At 32.5% G+C, this 17,561-nt stretch overlaps 1 protein-coding gene across 1 annotated transcript; it reads right to left on the minus strand.

Annotated features, from left to right (window-relative positions):
• Positions 1 to 6,794: 6,794 nt before the first annotated feature.
• Positions 6,795 to 16,308, minus strand: LOC149898798 (hydroxylysine kinase). The gene is made up of 7 exons (XM_090115098.1): positions 16,276 to 16,308; positions 15,080 to 15,375; positions 14,471 to 14,670; positions 11,222 to 11,341; positions 9,987 to 10,102; positions 8,801 to 8,990; positions 6,795 to 7,360 (listed from the first exon to the last, which is right to left on the minus strand). Exons 2-7 carry the CDS (start codon positions 15,363 to 15,365, stop codon positions 7,157 to 7,159), a joined length of 1,116 nt encoding a protein of 371 aa, XP_089971224.1. The 5' UTR covers positions 15,366 to 15,375; positions 16,276 to 16,308; the 3' UTR covers positions 6,795 to 7,156.
• Between the last annotated feature and the right edge of the window lie 1,253 nt (positions 16,309 to 17,561).

The raw sequence follows: 17,561 nt of genomic DNA on the forward strand, positions 1-17,561 counted from the left end.
AAATGTTATACTTGTATTTAAGATTTTATTATTAATTACTTTTTAATCTGAGTTATTAAGGCCTGTAATCAATCACAAATGACGTCAAAATAAAGACTTGATGAACTTAATTTGAATATTACGCGCTCAGATTGTATCAAACTTGTATGTTGTTTATTTTAATTATTACATTATAGGTTCTTTGCATATTTTGTTCACTAACGAGAAAATTGTTTCTATTAGGGTTATCGCAAAAGCTACTGATTGATTATAATAATTTAAAACTTGATTGAAATTTGAATAGTAGAAGGGCTTGGTAGATTGTATAAGTTTAGGTAAATATATTTTTAACTGTAATTTATGTACCTACCTAGTTACACAAAAGTTTGCTGTTATATTTTTTATTTTTGTTTTTATTGTTATTCAAAACAAAAGCCGTTGAAATTTTAATCACTACATAGTATAAAACAAAGTCGCATTCTCTGTCCCTATTTCCCTATGTCCCTATGTCCCTTTGTACGCTTAAATCTTTGAAACTACACTACGGATTTTGATGCGGTTTTTTTTAATAGATAGAGTGATTCAAGAGGAAGGTTTATATGTATAATAACATCCATTAAATAGTGGAGAAGTACTGTTATTTTTGAGGTTTCTAATGTGATGTCGTAAATAATTACATTTTTTCCGCTTACATTGCAAACGCAGGCTGAACCCTACGAGTTTTATCAAAATAATGTACTAAGTATTGTTCACATTGAAAAGGTCTACAGAAAAGTCCGCGATGGCATATGTCTATCTCTTATGGATTACCCACAATAACTTTTTTTTGTCATTTACTTTTTACGTCAAATAATGGCTAATTTTCGAAGCGATTTAAACCAATACAGCATTAATCCATAACCAATTAAATACCTTGAATACATTGTTCATTTAATATAGATCTATATGGCCCTTTACACCGTATGGTTTAAGTGAATATTTTCGAAGATATTACAGATTTAAAAATTGCGGGACGTACCGTTTGCAGCGGTACCGGCCGGCCGGGCCGCTATGTTTTTATAAAAAAGTTTTTCTGTAGTGTATTTAGTATAAACATTGCACCCGTGCGAAGCCGGGGCGGGTCGCTAGTATTATAATTAATCTCTAATAATAATATCTAATTATCTACGGAACCCTATTATAGTAAAATCGATTCACCTTTAGACATTGTATTAAAATGAAAGTAGCTTTAACATGACGTACCAAAACTTGATAACTTGTTTTCCAAATGTTACTTAAGTTACAATCAATATCGAATTAACGTCTACATAATGATTGAAGTATCAATTATTTATTTTATCCATAAATTAAATCAAAAATAAATTTCTTTGAATAAAGAGATTACTAAACTTTTTTTATTATATGACCAATCCATTCTAAGATTCTACTAATATTATAAATGCGAAAGTTTGTGAGGATGGATATGTATGTGTATGTATGTATGTATGTTTGTTACCCTTTCACGCAAATACTACTGAATCGATTACAATGAAATTTAGCACACATATAGAGGGTAACTTGGATTAACACATATAGGATAGGTTTTATACCAGAAATCCCACGAGAACGGGTACTATCAACTATGTGGGTTTTTCTTTGAAAACGCGGGCGAAGCCGCGGGCAAAAAACTATAAGCATAGAATATGCGAAATTTGTTTGGTCTGTTTGCGCTTGTATCTAAAAATAATATGTTGATTCACTTAAAAAAATTTATTAATGAAGAAAGGCTGTGTTCAATACTAAATATCCTTAATTTGTATTGAAGTTGCTATCACAATGATGTCGCGAACGAAGCCACGGGCGAAAAGCTAGTTATTATTTATACGTGCTAAAGATAGAGTTTTAACAATATTTTACCTTGACGAATTTTTATGGCCAATATTATATAGTGTCTCATTAATTTACAAAATATAAATTATTTAACTATATACAGATACTACAAATAAAATTTTGGACGATTCATTCATTTTACGTCATTATGTAAATTAATATTTATTAATAAACTGAATGAATAATTATTATCATATGTAAATGTAAGGTAATAACTATGGAATGTTCAATATATTTTTTTTTATATCTTCTTTATACATATATACATATATAAAAATGAATCGCAAAATGTGTTGGTAAGCGCATAACTCGAGAACGGCTGAACCGATTTCGATAATTCTTTTTTTATTATATTCCTTGAAGTACGAGGATGGTTTTTATGTAGAGAAAACGTAAATATGTTCCACGGGCGAAGCCGGGGCGGACCGCTAGTTAAATATATAGATAACTAACTTCGCAAATTTTTATGTATTAAATTTTTGCGCAATCATGCCTATAGGCTATAGGTAGATACTTCTAATTTCTATAGCCTATACAAATATTATAAAACTGAAGAGTTTGTTTGTTTGGTTGAAGCGCTATACGGAAGTAGCTACTGATTCGAGTTAAAAAAATATTTTTTTTCTGTGTTTGGTAGTAAATTTATCGGGAAAAGCTTAATCGCTTAAACAATTAATATAATCGGAGCGATACTGAAAAAAGTTGCAAAAATATTCCTTACTATAGCTTTCCGCCCGCGGCTTCGCCCGCGTTTTCAAAGGAAAACCCGTTCCCGTAGGATTTCCGGGATAAAACCTATCCTATGTCCTTTCTCGGGTATCAAAATATCTCTATACCAAATTTCATGCAAATTGGTTCAGTAGTTAAGGCGTGATTGAGTAACAGACAGACAGACAGAGTTACTTTCGCATTTATAATATTAGTATGGATTAGCTGTACCCTATGGACTATCTAACTGTGCAAATCAGACCTGGGGTTCCTGAGGTAAGCGCGTTCAAGCAAACAAACTCTTCAGCTTTATAATATTAGTACCTACCTATAGATAAAACGACCGAAGTCAGGGGCGTCAACTAATATTAGTTTATTAATCGCAATTGCCAAGGATTACCAAATATAATTTATATACAACAACAGCCCGCGGCATCACTTCAAAAATATCTATTGCAAATTTTATATCTCATTCGAACTTTAAACATTACCTTGAGTACAAAAAATCTTAATTAAATTGATATTATACATCCGGCACAAGCTTGACCTAATTTTATTTGAGTGTTTTTAAAAGTCATCAATGCGAATTTTAAAAACATTTTAAAATATTTGCTAATAATATTACGAATTTTAAAAACACTTAAAAATTACTCTTTTTGGAAACGTTGGTTAAAAATTAGTTGAATTTGATTTTATTGCCATTCAAATGCTTTGAAAAATGTATGGTTTTTGATTTTAATCAGAAATTATGTTTCTATAGAAATCTGGAGTATGTTAATCTGCAATAAAGTATTGAATAATATATTTTTTTATCGCTAGACGGGATTCGAACCCACGTCTTTTGCATAAGGTACCGTAGCGAATAGCGATGCCTTATAAGGCTAAAATATTCTGAATAATTATTTAAAAAGATTTAGGTCGATATTTTGAAATTTTTAGAAAATTACTAATAAAATAGACTTTCACAAGTTTGCGACACTGACTTCGTATTCAAGTACCTAATAGCATATATTTTTAAGCATAATATGCTTTTACTAGCGGTCCGCCCCGGCTTCGCCCGTGGGACGTATTTCGCAATAAAAGGTAGTCTATGTTCTTTCTCAGGGTCTAGATGGCCTGTGCCAAATTTCATCAAAATCGGTTGACAGGTTTAAGCGGGAATGTGTAACAGACAGACAGACAGACTTACTTTCGCATTTATAATAGTATTAGTAGGGATTGTAGAGTATATAGATACAAAAAATTTGTAAGCTTTTTCTGAAAGCGCGAAAGGATGCGGGTTCGAGTCCCGCCTCGTGATCGAATTTTTTCTATTCTTTATAAATTTATATAAGCTTTTTCTGAATTTATTTTTTAATGTAATAAATAATAATGTACTTTATTAATTGTATCACCATATTTTAATACAATGTTTGAAGCAAAATAAATATTTATTTAATAATGGGGTCCATTATTTTTATACCTACTTATAGCTATATTATTTTGTAAAGCACTAACGATTAATTTTAATTATAATTTTTTCTTAAATATTGATCCTGAAGGACTTGTTAGCTATTATTATTATATATTTTTTTCACCAGATTAATTTAATTAAGGGAATATATTTTTAATTCACTTATGAATATATTTTCCACTTGACACATTAAGGACACTAATTCCGCGCTTACATGAAACACTTTCACTGCGCTCGCGCACGGCCGTATCGTACGGATCAGCTGTTCACACTACATGTGTGTGCCCTTAGCTTATGTGAGCTTTAAGTTATAGTTGCACCCTAGACGATAAGTTGGATCATTTTGTAAGAGAATAGATAGAAATTAGCTTGATGATGATGATGATATTTTTTACTTATAGCAGCTAGCTCTTAATATTAGATTCACTTGTAGAGTGTAGTCCATAATATGGATGTATGTAACCGTCTCCTTTCGACTCTATTTTGAGTTTTGACCCACTTTAAACGTACAGATTAAATTTAAACTTCATACACTTATTATCGGCCGGGAGATACTGACACAAAATTTCGGGTCATTTGTAACAGGATGGCGGTTCTACAGGGGTCTTAGTACGCAATGACAAAAAGAAAAATGATGGTCAGAACGCTGGTACCGGGGGCCCAGTCGCGTGGGCGTTAGTCGAACTCGTCGGATAAATTACGGAAGATTTGTAACACAAAAATTTTAGGATATACCGATAGCCCATAAAAAAGAAGTAGACACTACCGTGTCATGCCATACTTTTCCGGTGTGACTTACAGCCCGCCATACCGACGTTAATAAAAAACAATTCAACCATTTTTATCAGGCTAATTTTTGCACAGGTATGTAATCATCGACCGGCAGCCATGTACGAAAATCGCCATGCCATACTTTTCAAACAGTTCCAAATGGTCGCCATACCGCCGAAAATCTTTTTTCGACAAACGATTTATACCACCTTAAATTTTATTTTCAACAGCTCCTGAATAATCAAAAACAGAAGTGTGTGTGCCATACCTGTGGTGGGAGGCGAATATGTACAATAATGTTTTTCATTGTAAGATTTTATTCGTATTTTGAACGATTTGTAGTTGTATGTCCCTTTGCGCTTATAGTATACCGATATTGGGACACCCTGTATATTATTGTAACCGTAGATTCTATCAGCCACACCTCACACACATCCTGTCAAGCAGACAGACGTTAATTAGACAAATATCATCTCAATCAATAATATATTAAATCGATAATTAACGAAGGTGTCTGTATGTCACTCATGTCAAAGCGTAAACCGAACTTCCTGTGCATTTGGGGTTTATTAACTTGATAAGTTAATAACAGTATATTTTAATCAATGTTTTATTTTATTTTCTAAATCTAAAACAGTCACGAAATCGAGAAGGTAAATACCTATGTATTTGTGATTTTACACGAATTATTATCATAGAATACGGTTTTACTGAGCGCATTTATATGATATTTTAGAGGTAACTTCAGGATTTTTTTTATCGAGCAAAATTTTTCCAATCGTGTTTTGGAAACAGTCATCCCATCACACATACGTTCTGTAATAGTAATACATATGTGCGAAACTTCAACATTTTCAATTATAGCTCATAGATAACAAACCTTTGTTTCTTTCACGCAAATATACTTAACCGATGACAATGAAATTTAGCACACATAACTTGTATTAACAAATAGGATAGGTTTTATCCCGGAAATCCACGGGAACGGGAACTATGCGGGTTTATCTTTGGAAACGCAGGCGAAGCCGCGGGCGGAAAGCTACTTTAAAATATTTCAAACATCGTTCAAGCCATTTCCAATCAGTTTCATTAAAAACACTATGATACAAGTTTTTTTTTATAAATATAATGTACCTCTATTATACTAGTTTGTCCCCGCGGCTTCGCTCGCTTTCGAATTGCAATTCAAACTCATTCTTGACTCCACCTAAAGACGGACTAAAAATTTCATTAAAATCGGTCCAGCTGTTCAGGAGTACAGTGACAAGCACACAGAATAAATAAATTTAAAAACACGATACATAATATTTATTATTTACACATAACATCATTTGACCTGTGAGAAGCAATATAATACAATATTATAATTATATACAATATTATAATATTATAATACAATATTATTTATTATAATTACAATTTAATTTGCCCACATTTTTGCTCACAAGGATGTCATTGACCGCTCCGAGCAAAATACAGTAAATCAATCAAATTTAGTAATATGTAGGTAGTTTTTATTGAGAGCGTGTTATTTAAACTGACCTTTTCAAATACAAATATATTTAGCCAATATTTATAGCAATATTTTTAAGTACCTAATATAAATCCATATAGTTGTTGGTCTGTCACAAATTTAAACCGATTTCGATGAAATTTTTGTGGGAAAAGATGTCATCGTCAGAAGTTCATAGTAAAAGTTTAAAATTACATATATTTTAAAAAATATTTAACAGACAAGGTACTTACTAACTTACCGCCCGCGGCTTCGCCCGTCTTGTCTACAACCTAATAAATAACATAGGTACTAAAACTTTCTCTTGCATCACATCATTCTATCTATTAAAAAAAAACGCATCAAAATCCGTTGTGTAGTTTTAAAGATGCATACAAACGAACATAGAGAAAGCATTTTATACTATGTAGTGATTACATAATAAAAATTGGTTGGTTGTAATAAAACAAAGAAATGCCTTTAAATGCTTTATTACTCAAAAATCTATCTAAAAATAATACTTTTATAATACATTTATTATTTAGCTAAGTGATACATTTAACAAACCACTAAAGTAGGTACTATTTACATAATAATATTACGTTTAAAATTGATATATACTAAAAAAATACATAATATAGACTTCTAAGTTCTAGGACCTAAGTTACCTATATTGACAATATTCATAAAACAAAATGTTTTAAAATAACATAAGGTGTATAAAATAACGCAACTTGACCTTTATTTGCATTTCTTATTCTGATTTTATTTCTTTTTACAGTGAATTATTTGACAGTTATTACATTTTAATAATACAGTACATACAGATAACATATATAACATAATATTGCAAATATCATAATATATGGTTTTTTTTATAATATTTAGCTTCTTGTCAAATATTCATTAGCAATAGCTTTCCAGTCAGTAGGATCGTCATCAGGGTCGGGTTTGGTTTTCCTCAGCTTTTTCAGTAATTCCCATCCATTTGCTTTTTCTGTAGATGATACATAGGTATTGCTTGGGTCTTGGGCGATCGAATAGGCGCCTAGAGTTAGGCTTTGGACTAGGCGGGCTGAGATTAACGTCTGTAAAAATAAAATAAAACTTATTAGGTACTATACAATGATATAATTACAATTCATTAGTGTTAAGTAGTGTAGGTACCCATCTATTTATCTTTACGTAAATATGTAATAAAAAAACAGTAATCAGTTCATTATTATTTAAATAAAATTGGATAGGGTCAATGTACCACTAGCTGACCAAGCGCCAATACATGACCGAAATACGCGCCAATTAAGAAAATACGGCAGCCCCAGATGATAGTTTATTGTTTTTTCTATAAAGCAACATCATCTATAAAATAAAAACAAACCTTGCTGCCATTGGTCAGAAATATTGACATTTTTTCAACACGAAGATGTAATTAAGTAGGTGCCCCGTAAGTAATCACATTTTTTACTAAGAGTTTTTTATCGGGAGTTGATTGGGAAATCTTAATTTATCTTGAATGCAATCGATTACTCTTTATATGTCTTGTTATAGGCATAATGTTGAACCATTCTGTTATAGACTTTCGGCTTCATTTTTGGCATGAACAGTTTTTCATGATTTTTAGCGGCCTGGTTATCTTTTGGCGCAACGAAAACAATTTTTCGCCTATTGTTGACCAGTATGGTCAGCTCTTGGTTCTTTATATTTTGCTAAGAAAGACTTGCTTTGGTTTGTGCTTATACCTACTTAATTTAACAAACCATATAAGCCGTAGTTAAGTCATAGCTTTATGTTGCATATTTCCAAAAGCTGACCACCGTAAGATTTTTATACCGAACTTAGTTGGTCAGGTTTCGGGGCCGAGAATATTATTAACCTTGAGTTGTCCACTTGATTTCCGTGACCAAGTGGTTTGATTTCATCAACCTATCTTTATTTATTAAATAATATATTTATTTATTAAATAATATATTTATTTATTAAACAAAACTAATGTTCGAAGAAGGACATTTTGTCCATTTTGAAAATGGTCAACTTTTAGAGTAATGATGGTCAGATATTGGTGATCAGTGGTCAAGTAATGGTGTTTTTAGCAGAAATAACTTTTAGAGTAGTTTTCATAAAACCTTTGAAGGTTATCAAATTGATATTAAGAACAATAGTTACAGTGAGTATTCAATTATCTGTGTCCCAAAAATAACATTGAACGTAAAACAAATAACCCGTTTTTTATATATAGCTAAAGATAAAACCGCTTAAATGGTCAACTAGTGGTACATCCACCCTATGTTATACGCCCCAGGATAGTTAGTAATTTTTTGTGTTTGGCTGTTATGTACATTAATCATGTAAAAATCATTGGACAGATTAGAAAAAATTACATGGTGATAGACCACTATTCGTTTAAGCTTGTGGGCTACATTGAATTTAATAATAATTAATATGATAAATAAATATGTAGTTTTGAATTATGGGCTATCTACTTTGAATTTTTTTTTGTTTTCCTTTGATTATTCAAATAAACAGTTTACCTTCAAAAGCCGATACTCCATATCAGGCAGGCGTCTGTTCACACAGTACCCCGCCAGCACGATCCCGCCGCTCCTCAGGTCGCCGCTCATTAACATCGTGTATGTCATTGTGATCGCCAGCTCGAAGACATAGTAGGAGTACTGGATGTCCCCGAAGTCTAGGATACCCGTTACTCGGTAGTCTGTTTGGCTGAAATAAATAAATTATAAATCAAATCAAATCTGTTTATTTGCTCGTATATGGTCATACAATAAATAAATAATTAAAAAAATCGATAACGAGCCGGGATTCGAGCCCGCGTCTTTTCGCCTTGCCGGAGCATAGCGGGGCATAGATAGAAGGAATATATTAAATGTCAGATAATATTACATAATAATATTGTTATTATCATGCCGTTTTGAGAAAAATTGACTCATTTCAAATTTTAATACCACGCCATCTATCGGTATAAAATGTTTATGACTTCCAAAACAATAAACACTTATTTTGTTGTAGTTCTGCACCTCGTCAATAGATGGCGTGGATATTTTTAATAGTTTACAAATACGTAACTAGATGGCGCGCATAGCAATTTTTCATTGTTCTGCACCTTGTCAATAGATGGCGCAGATATGAATTAAATTAACTATCCTACTAAACCTTCTTACAACATGCTCATGACTGCATATTATATGGCAATAAAAACATCATTTTTTTAACAATCAAAATATATGTCTATGAAATTTTAAGAAACATACGTATTAAAATTTGATTTTAAAAATAAAAATATAATAAACTTTTGGACTGTTGTGGTTTAGATTACATGCACTATATTGGTAGAAAAGCGCCCTAAACAGTAAATAGTGCAAAAAATTAAATCTACACTATAATTAAATTTTCATTACTGCACCACCCATTGTTTTCCCCTTTTATAATTAAAAGTTTTAATTTACCCATTATTATTTTTTTTATAATTAAAAGTTTTAACCCATGGGTAAATTAAGAAAAAGACAATATAATGTAAAGCCAAAAAGGCGGCCTTATCGCTACTGAGCAATTTTTACCAGGCAACCCATGGGTTGCCTGGTAAAAATTGCTAAAAATTGCTAATTGGTAATGGCTTTACATCATATTGTCTTTTTCTTTTTGTTATAATGTCTGTTTTTATTTGGTGCTAAATAAAGTGTATTTGTTATTTATTATTACCTTGCTCCAGGTTTAGGAGACACCACAACATTCATCTCATTAACGTCCCCATGGATCACGCCTTTCTCCAGCTCTTCAAGATGAGGGACAACCGCGTATTTGAACTCCTCGATCACCTGCAAGTTTATTAAAATTATGAAGATTGAGGAAATGTATTCTTTAGTTAGTAACTTGTTATGTGTAATAAATATTATATAGAGGAAACATTTGTTTTATTTCATCAGGGGCCGTATTATGACCCTTATTTCCAGACAGTTTACGCTGTGAATCGAACTGACTGGACTGAATACAATAATTAACCATGGCTGGTTATTGCATTCGCAATATGAATTTGCCAGTCAGTTCAAGTTGTATACGTAGTATATTATTATTAGTCTGTGGTTCAAGTCACAGCGTAAACTGTCTGGAAATAAGAAGTCATAATACGGCCCTCTGATTAATCGTGTAGGTACCTAACAATATATCTACTTGGTACGATAAATATTACAGGCATCTGTCCCTTATCCCATTTGTTACAGCAAACTACATATATATTATATCATGTAAATTTTATAAATAACACAGTCAAAAACCTACTAGCCTAACCCCTATCATAGGTACTCAGTACTGTAATCGCTTTGGTAATCGCTGTTCAAATAAATCTCGTTTTACAAACACTAGAGATAAAACAATCTTACATTTGATAAAACTTCTTCTTCAATGAAATAAACAATCTCAGATTTTATTATAGCTTTTATTCTATCAACAAAAAATGTTGTGTGGTTTTATGAAACCACGGTAAAAGTGAAACTGTTCGAACGGTTCCGAACACTGCTTTGTGTAGCGCATGTCGCGTGCCGCGATACACGCGACATGCGCTACACAGACCAAAAAGTTTGAGACGATGTAATAAAAGTTTCACTTTAAAAAATAGATACAAAAGTCTAGGATTATTTATTTACTAGTTTTCGTCCGCGGCTTCGTCGGCTTTGTCTAAAACCTAATGAATTACATACCTTCGTCAAGAATCACTCTATCTTTTAAAAAAACCGCATCAAAATCAGTTGTTTAGTTTTAAAGATTTAAGCATACAAAGGGACATAGGGACAGAGAAAGCGACTTTGCTTTATACTATGTAGTGATTATTTGTGATGTATATTTGAATATTTCGTGTATATTAGTATTATAATATTGTCTGTGCTACTCATAGTGCTACTACTAACTATAGATATAACCTATTTACAAAACGCACTTACCTCTTCAACCAGATCCAGTTTCTCGGCATCCTTGATAACATATTTAAATTTCTCAAGTTCTGGGACCTTCGAGAGCATCCAGATGTGCTCCCTGGTTACCAGCCCGGAGTGGTTGAAGTTCTGGAAATAAAACCTGGTATAATAATCTTTACAAAATGCATATGACACGTACCTACCTATATAACGATTTATACAATTTGTGTCTGTCTGTCTGCTTGTGCCAGCTAATTTTTCATCTTTGGTATATTATGATATATTATGTAGTTAGATATATGTTACATATAATGTAAAAATTAAATTGTATATTGATATGATTTTAAAAGAGCAGCTATGGAGTTTCTTGTCGGTTCTTCTCCATAGTAAAAAATATGTAATGGCGATTCAAAAGTGCTTCTAGAAGAAGTCTAATTGAATAAATAAATGTTTGAGTTTAATTTTAATCCTCATTTTGCAGGCACAGCTATGTAGCTGTATGTATACGTAGAGCCTCTATGTAGAGGCTATAATTTATTTTAAAGAATCTGGATTTGTACCACTTCTCATTTTTACACGCAACCAAGTCAAGGGAACAGCTAGCTTACTAATAAACTATAAAAATAATATACTCTGACCCTATAGGCACTAATATTATATATTGTAAATGTAAAAGTGCGACTATTTACTGTTTATTTGACGTCGCAACGGAGAGATTTTATAGTATGTATGTTTTTTCTGCCTGGCGATAGAAAATTAAACTGTGATATTAGGCTACTTTACTTTACTACGGGTCTACGGCACAGTGGCAAGGACCTCGGACTTCAAAAATAAGTCGGTTCGAGACTAGGCGAGCGTGAGAGAAATGAATTTTCAATTCATCTACGCATGTTAACATCTACCTACTCTAAATGGTGAAGAAAAACATCGTGAGGAAGTCGACATGTCGAATCAAAAGTTCGACGACATGTGACATCCGGCCACCTGGCCTGCGTGGTGTTTTATGGCCTGATCCCTATATGGGAGGCCCTTGTCCCTGCAGTGGTTACAAATGGTGATGATAATTGATAATGGGCTACTAATACCGCGTTACAACATATCATTCCCATGAGAATCTGTGCGTAGGCGTAACCACGGGCGGAAAACTAGTCCATTATATTTTACTAGCTTTCCTCCTGCGGCTTCACCCGCGTAGTCAAATAAAAATTGCGCATATTCTGTCCTTCTTCAGGTCTCAAGCTGTAACAAATTTGAAGTAAATCCATGCAGTATTTTTTGAGTTTAGCCCGGACAAACAGACAGACAAAACTTCTAAAAACAGTTTTTGACTTTCCTACGATTTTATTATATGTATATTATGTACCTATGGTTAGATAGACCGCCTCCTTGGTACAGTGGTTAACGCGTGAGCGTAGAACCGAGGGGTTCTGGGTTCGGATCCCGGTAAAAAAAATGTTCGATAAAAAAAAATGTCTCGGTCTGGCAAGATACAGAAGGCTGATCACCTACTTGTCCCTAAATAAAATCGATCAGTGAAACAGATGTATAATGTATCTGTCCCTTACCCCACTAGGGGACATGGAACTTCACTACATATATGGTTATTGGTTAGATATAAAATCTTGTATACGTACAATATAACATGCTATGAGTTATAATTTTGTCCCACTTAACGTCACAGTCACGGCAAGACCTTGGACGTAATAATATTATGTTAACAAATAACATTCACGTATCATGCTTGTTTTCAAGTAAATCATTAAATTATGTTCAGAAATATTTTTAGTGACTACCTTGCTATATAAATTATCTTTTAAAAGTAGTATTTAGTGATCTATCTACTATATGAAAGAAGATTTAAAAAGTATTTTGTAGACCAATGTATTAAGAATATTAAGAAACGAAATTTTGATATCGTGATTTTTAAAGATGTAGAAAAACTGTTTTACTGATCGATTTTCTTTAGGGACAAGATCAGTCGCAGGACACAGAATGTCCTACCAGACCGAGATATTGTCTTTTTCTTCGTCTCCACCGGGAATCGAACCCAGGAGCAGGACCACTCGGTGCTACACGCGTCACGAAGTACCAAGTACCACTGTACCAAGGAGGCGTTCAAGATGTAGAGATTGAACCACTAACTAAACACAACTAACCAAATCTTGCTTCAAGAAAAATGTTAAAATATTATGTCCCATTGGCATATTTTTTTAATTGCTTAATTAAACGATACAACAGCTATTTAGGACACAGTGCGACTACTTTAGGGAAACAATAATGTTTGGTAGAGTCAGTAAAATTACCGTTTTACATTTGATTAAGTATATATGTATACTATTTTGGAAAGTCTATGAAAATAGGTAAATATCACGAACAAAACAAACATTTTCTATTTCATGTATAATATTACAGATTATTATTATCAAAGATTAATGTATGTAATGAACTCATTATGTACATATTATGTATATGGAAATTTTTCTTTACTTTAAAATTATAATAATAAGTACATAAAAATAAGGCAACATATTATGTTTCTAATATTAGGTACTTATGTAACAGAACAAGAAACTAGGTAATTAAAGAGCAAACACGATAACTAACAAACAATACTGCATTATCTATTATTAGCTTAGTAAATAAACAGTAAATTATCTAATACTGTATTTCATATCAGTAGGTACCTATAAATTATCATTACAGCATTTAATGAAATATTTTATTTAATACTAGCGGTACACCCGTGGTATATACTATATATTATTTACGTTTTCTCTCCATAAGAACCATCCTCGTACTTCAAGGAATATAATAAAAAAATAATTATCGAAATCGGTCCACCCGTTCACGCGTGATACCGTGACCAAGGAAAACGGGTTTCATTTTTATATTCATATAGATTCATTGTAATCGATCGATCGATCGATCGATCTTCATACAATTCCTCTCGGGTTGCCTGGTAGAGATTGCTGCTAAGCAATAAGGCCGCCTCTTGTACAAACGATGTAATTTTTGTCATACTTTATTTGTACAATAAAGTGTTATCCTCCTACTTTATAATTATTAATATTACGAAAGTTTTTTAGGATGTTTAGGTGTGTGTGTTTATTACTCTTTCACGCAAATACTACTGAACCGATTACAATGAAATTTAGCACACATAGGATAGGTTTTATCCTGGAAATCCCACGGGAACGGGAACTATGCGGGGTTATCTTGAAAACGCGGGCGAAGCCGCGGGCGGAAAGCTAGTAAATAAATAAATCCAAATCTCACCTGCAGCTTATTGTCCAGGTTAGCGACAAACTCGCCCAGCTGGTATTGGAGCGCCTCGCTCTGGGGCACGTCCTTCAGCAGCTCCCCGGGGACGTACTCCAGCAGTCTGACCGCGTGCCCCTTGCCCCCGATCGTCTCTACTGAGTGCAAGTGCCCGTACACGTTGCGTATCGGCTTGGGGCAGGTTACTGAGCGCGTTACTGGAAGGAAATGATTGAATAAAGAAAGGTGAAATGATATGTGATGTTGTTTTATTACTTGTTTTGTTAATAAATAGCTAAACGTAGAAAAATCTATGCTAATAAGCTGAAGAGTTTGTTTGTTTGTTTGAACGCGCTAATCTCATGAACGTCTGATTTGAAAAATTCTTACGGTGTTAGATAGCCCATTTATCGAGGAAGGCTATACCCAGCTGTGGCTATAGGCTATACATATAATATCATCACGCTTAGACTAACAGGAGCGGATCACTGCGGGTAAAACTGCACAACACGGCTAGATGTTAAGTAATAATTGCTCTTACTATTAAAAACCGCATCAAGAACAGTCCATTACTTTACTAGCTTCAACACACACACTCACACACACACATACAAACACAATACTTACACAAAAAGTTCATAATTTCATTTTGCGCCTCCACCAGACTAACATTCTTCGAGTCCATAGAGTTCATAATCTTCAAGACGTACCCGTGAGGACAATGGTTGGTTATCAGCGGATTCTTCATATTGGGGTCCTCTATAATTTTATAGTTCTTGTCGTCATAACCATTTAGTTCAGTCAACTCGAGAACAGACATGCCATAGAGCCGCTCCACGAGGAGTTTTACACTTTCGTCGTCGATCACCGGCTTGATGTTCAAGCCCGGTTGTAGTACTGTTTGATCTGACATTTTTTTTTATCTGTGGAATATATTTTTATTTTTAAACTATTTTTGACTGTTGAATTGGGACTGAATACTGATCGTGATCGCCTGTAAAAAAATTGTCTACTTATTTTTATTAAAAAACTCCTAGTATAAAACTTGCACTAAAGTTTTAAATTATGTTAATCTACACTAAAAGTTAAAACCTTACAACTTGAAACTAACTTACACATAAAATTTCAATTTAGACTGTAATGTCTAGCTAGCTACAAGATATCAAAGTTGAAATATTACTTAGGTAAGTAAGTACCTAGGTATGTGGTTAAATTTCGAAAAAACGTTAAGTTTTCAAGGATTGAGAAATAATTATGTATAACATATATTTATATACATAAAAGTTTCCACATATTATTTAGCTCTAGATAATATTAATTTATTACTTATTCATAACACAATGTGACGATATGTCTCCCTCTAGCGGAGGAAAAGCAAAACCATCATCACATGACGCGGGAAAATTTTTAAACAAAATATTGACTTAACTATTTTAATATTACATTATTTCATGAAACATTGACAAATATTGTTCTTGTTTATCATTTTGAAGTAAACAAGATAAATCTGGAGTAACAGGACTGCTAATAGCAACTAAGTCATAAGTGTGTCTTTTATATTACGAAATAAAATATTCTAATAAATATTATTAATAGGTAAGCATAGTAAATTAAAAAAAAACTAGGAGATTAGTTGTTTAATACTTCAAGTACCTAATCCCCTATTTAAATTATTTCATTAAATTTGTCAAAAAAATCAATCAATAAATCTAAAGCTGCATAGATCACCAATTTCTAAATTTTAAATTTCTAAATCTTCAATAAACTAACAATCAAATTTTAAATCACAAATAAACACTAAAATAACTAAAAGCACATCTCACCACACTTCACAGCGCCGATCAGAGATGAACTGATATTAATGAGACAAACTCATCGGAACGACAAAACTGCCTTATCACGTATCAGACTCTATTTATATCGATAACAAGAGCATCATATAGGAGACATATTACTTCATGTGGAACCAACACGATGTTTATTCTATATGTATATCTATACTAATATTATAAAGCTTAAGAATTTGTTTGTTTGTTTGAACACGCTAGTCTCAGGAACTACTGGTTCGATTTGGAAAGTTCTTTCGGTGTTAGATAGCCAATTTGTCGAGGAAGGCTATAGGATTAAACTTTAAATGATTTTCGTTTTGTTGGTTTTGTCTACGTTTTAATCAGAATTCTAACTGTTTAACTGTGCCCTGACTCCTGAGCAGCCGGCATTGACATGTAAATTTTTTCAGCATTGTGCTAGTTATTCTCGCAAAAACTCGAAAAGTTAACTTATTTTGGTCTTGAACTATTTGTCTTAAGGTTTGAATGTTGAGAATTATGAATATTAAGCTAACTACTAATAGATGTAGGGTATACATGGGTTCATGGGAATTAAGATAACTTCATAACTATATTTTGTCCACTTTGACCAAACTATACTATAGGGCTATATTTAATCCAATCCATACAGGACTCTATCAGTGACAACACAAACGTAAATCACTTTTTTTAAGTAAGTCAATTACTTTTTAAAAAGTAAATTAGTAGATATATTTACCTTATCAATATTTAGACAACGATTTAGTTAGATAATTAGATTCATAAAAAATTATGGCTATCAATGGCAATAGCCTTCGCTACACGTAATAAGCACGTACAGTACACACGTAGTTACACTCGTGATTGTATACTTGTCACCAATTTGGTGTATAACTCTATTACATCGGAAATATTATACTTTATGCTATGATTATCTTTTAAAAATCATTTATTTTAAGATAAGTTTGTTACATCAGTTTTACGATATCGATCTATATAGTGATTGTGATTGATTAATTTATATTACGTCTACATCATTTTATCAAAATATCCTAAGCTTTGATGATGTGTGTATATAAATTGTAATATCTATGGTAATATATAGAAATTCATGTTTACTTTACGGAATTTCCACAAACAACTTCACAGGTTGATGATCGATAAATATATCTATAAGATGTATTGGCCAGATAAATGCTAGAATCAATGAGCAAACGGTCTTATCTCGTTCTAATAATACACACAATTTCCAAGATTTTCCTATATTACGTGGTATTTGAAATTGTTATTTAGAAAATATG

This window comes from Colias eurytheme, chromosome 22, assembly GCF_061535395.1.
Source record: "Colias eurytheme isolate Ceu_HAF_F1 chromosome 22, ilColEury1 Martin Lab GWU primary, whole genome shotgun sequence".
In the NCBI taxonomy this organism is placed as follows: Eukaryota; Metazoa; Arthropoda; class Insecta; order Lepidoptera; family Pieridae; genus Colias; species Colias eurytheme.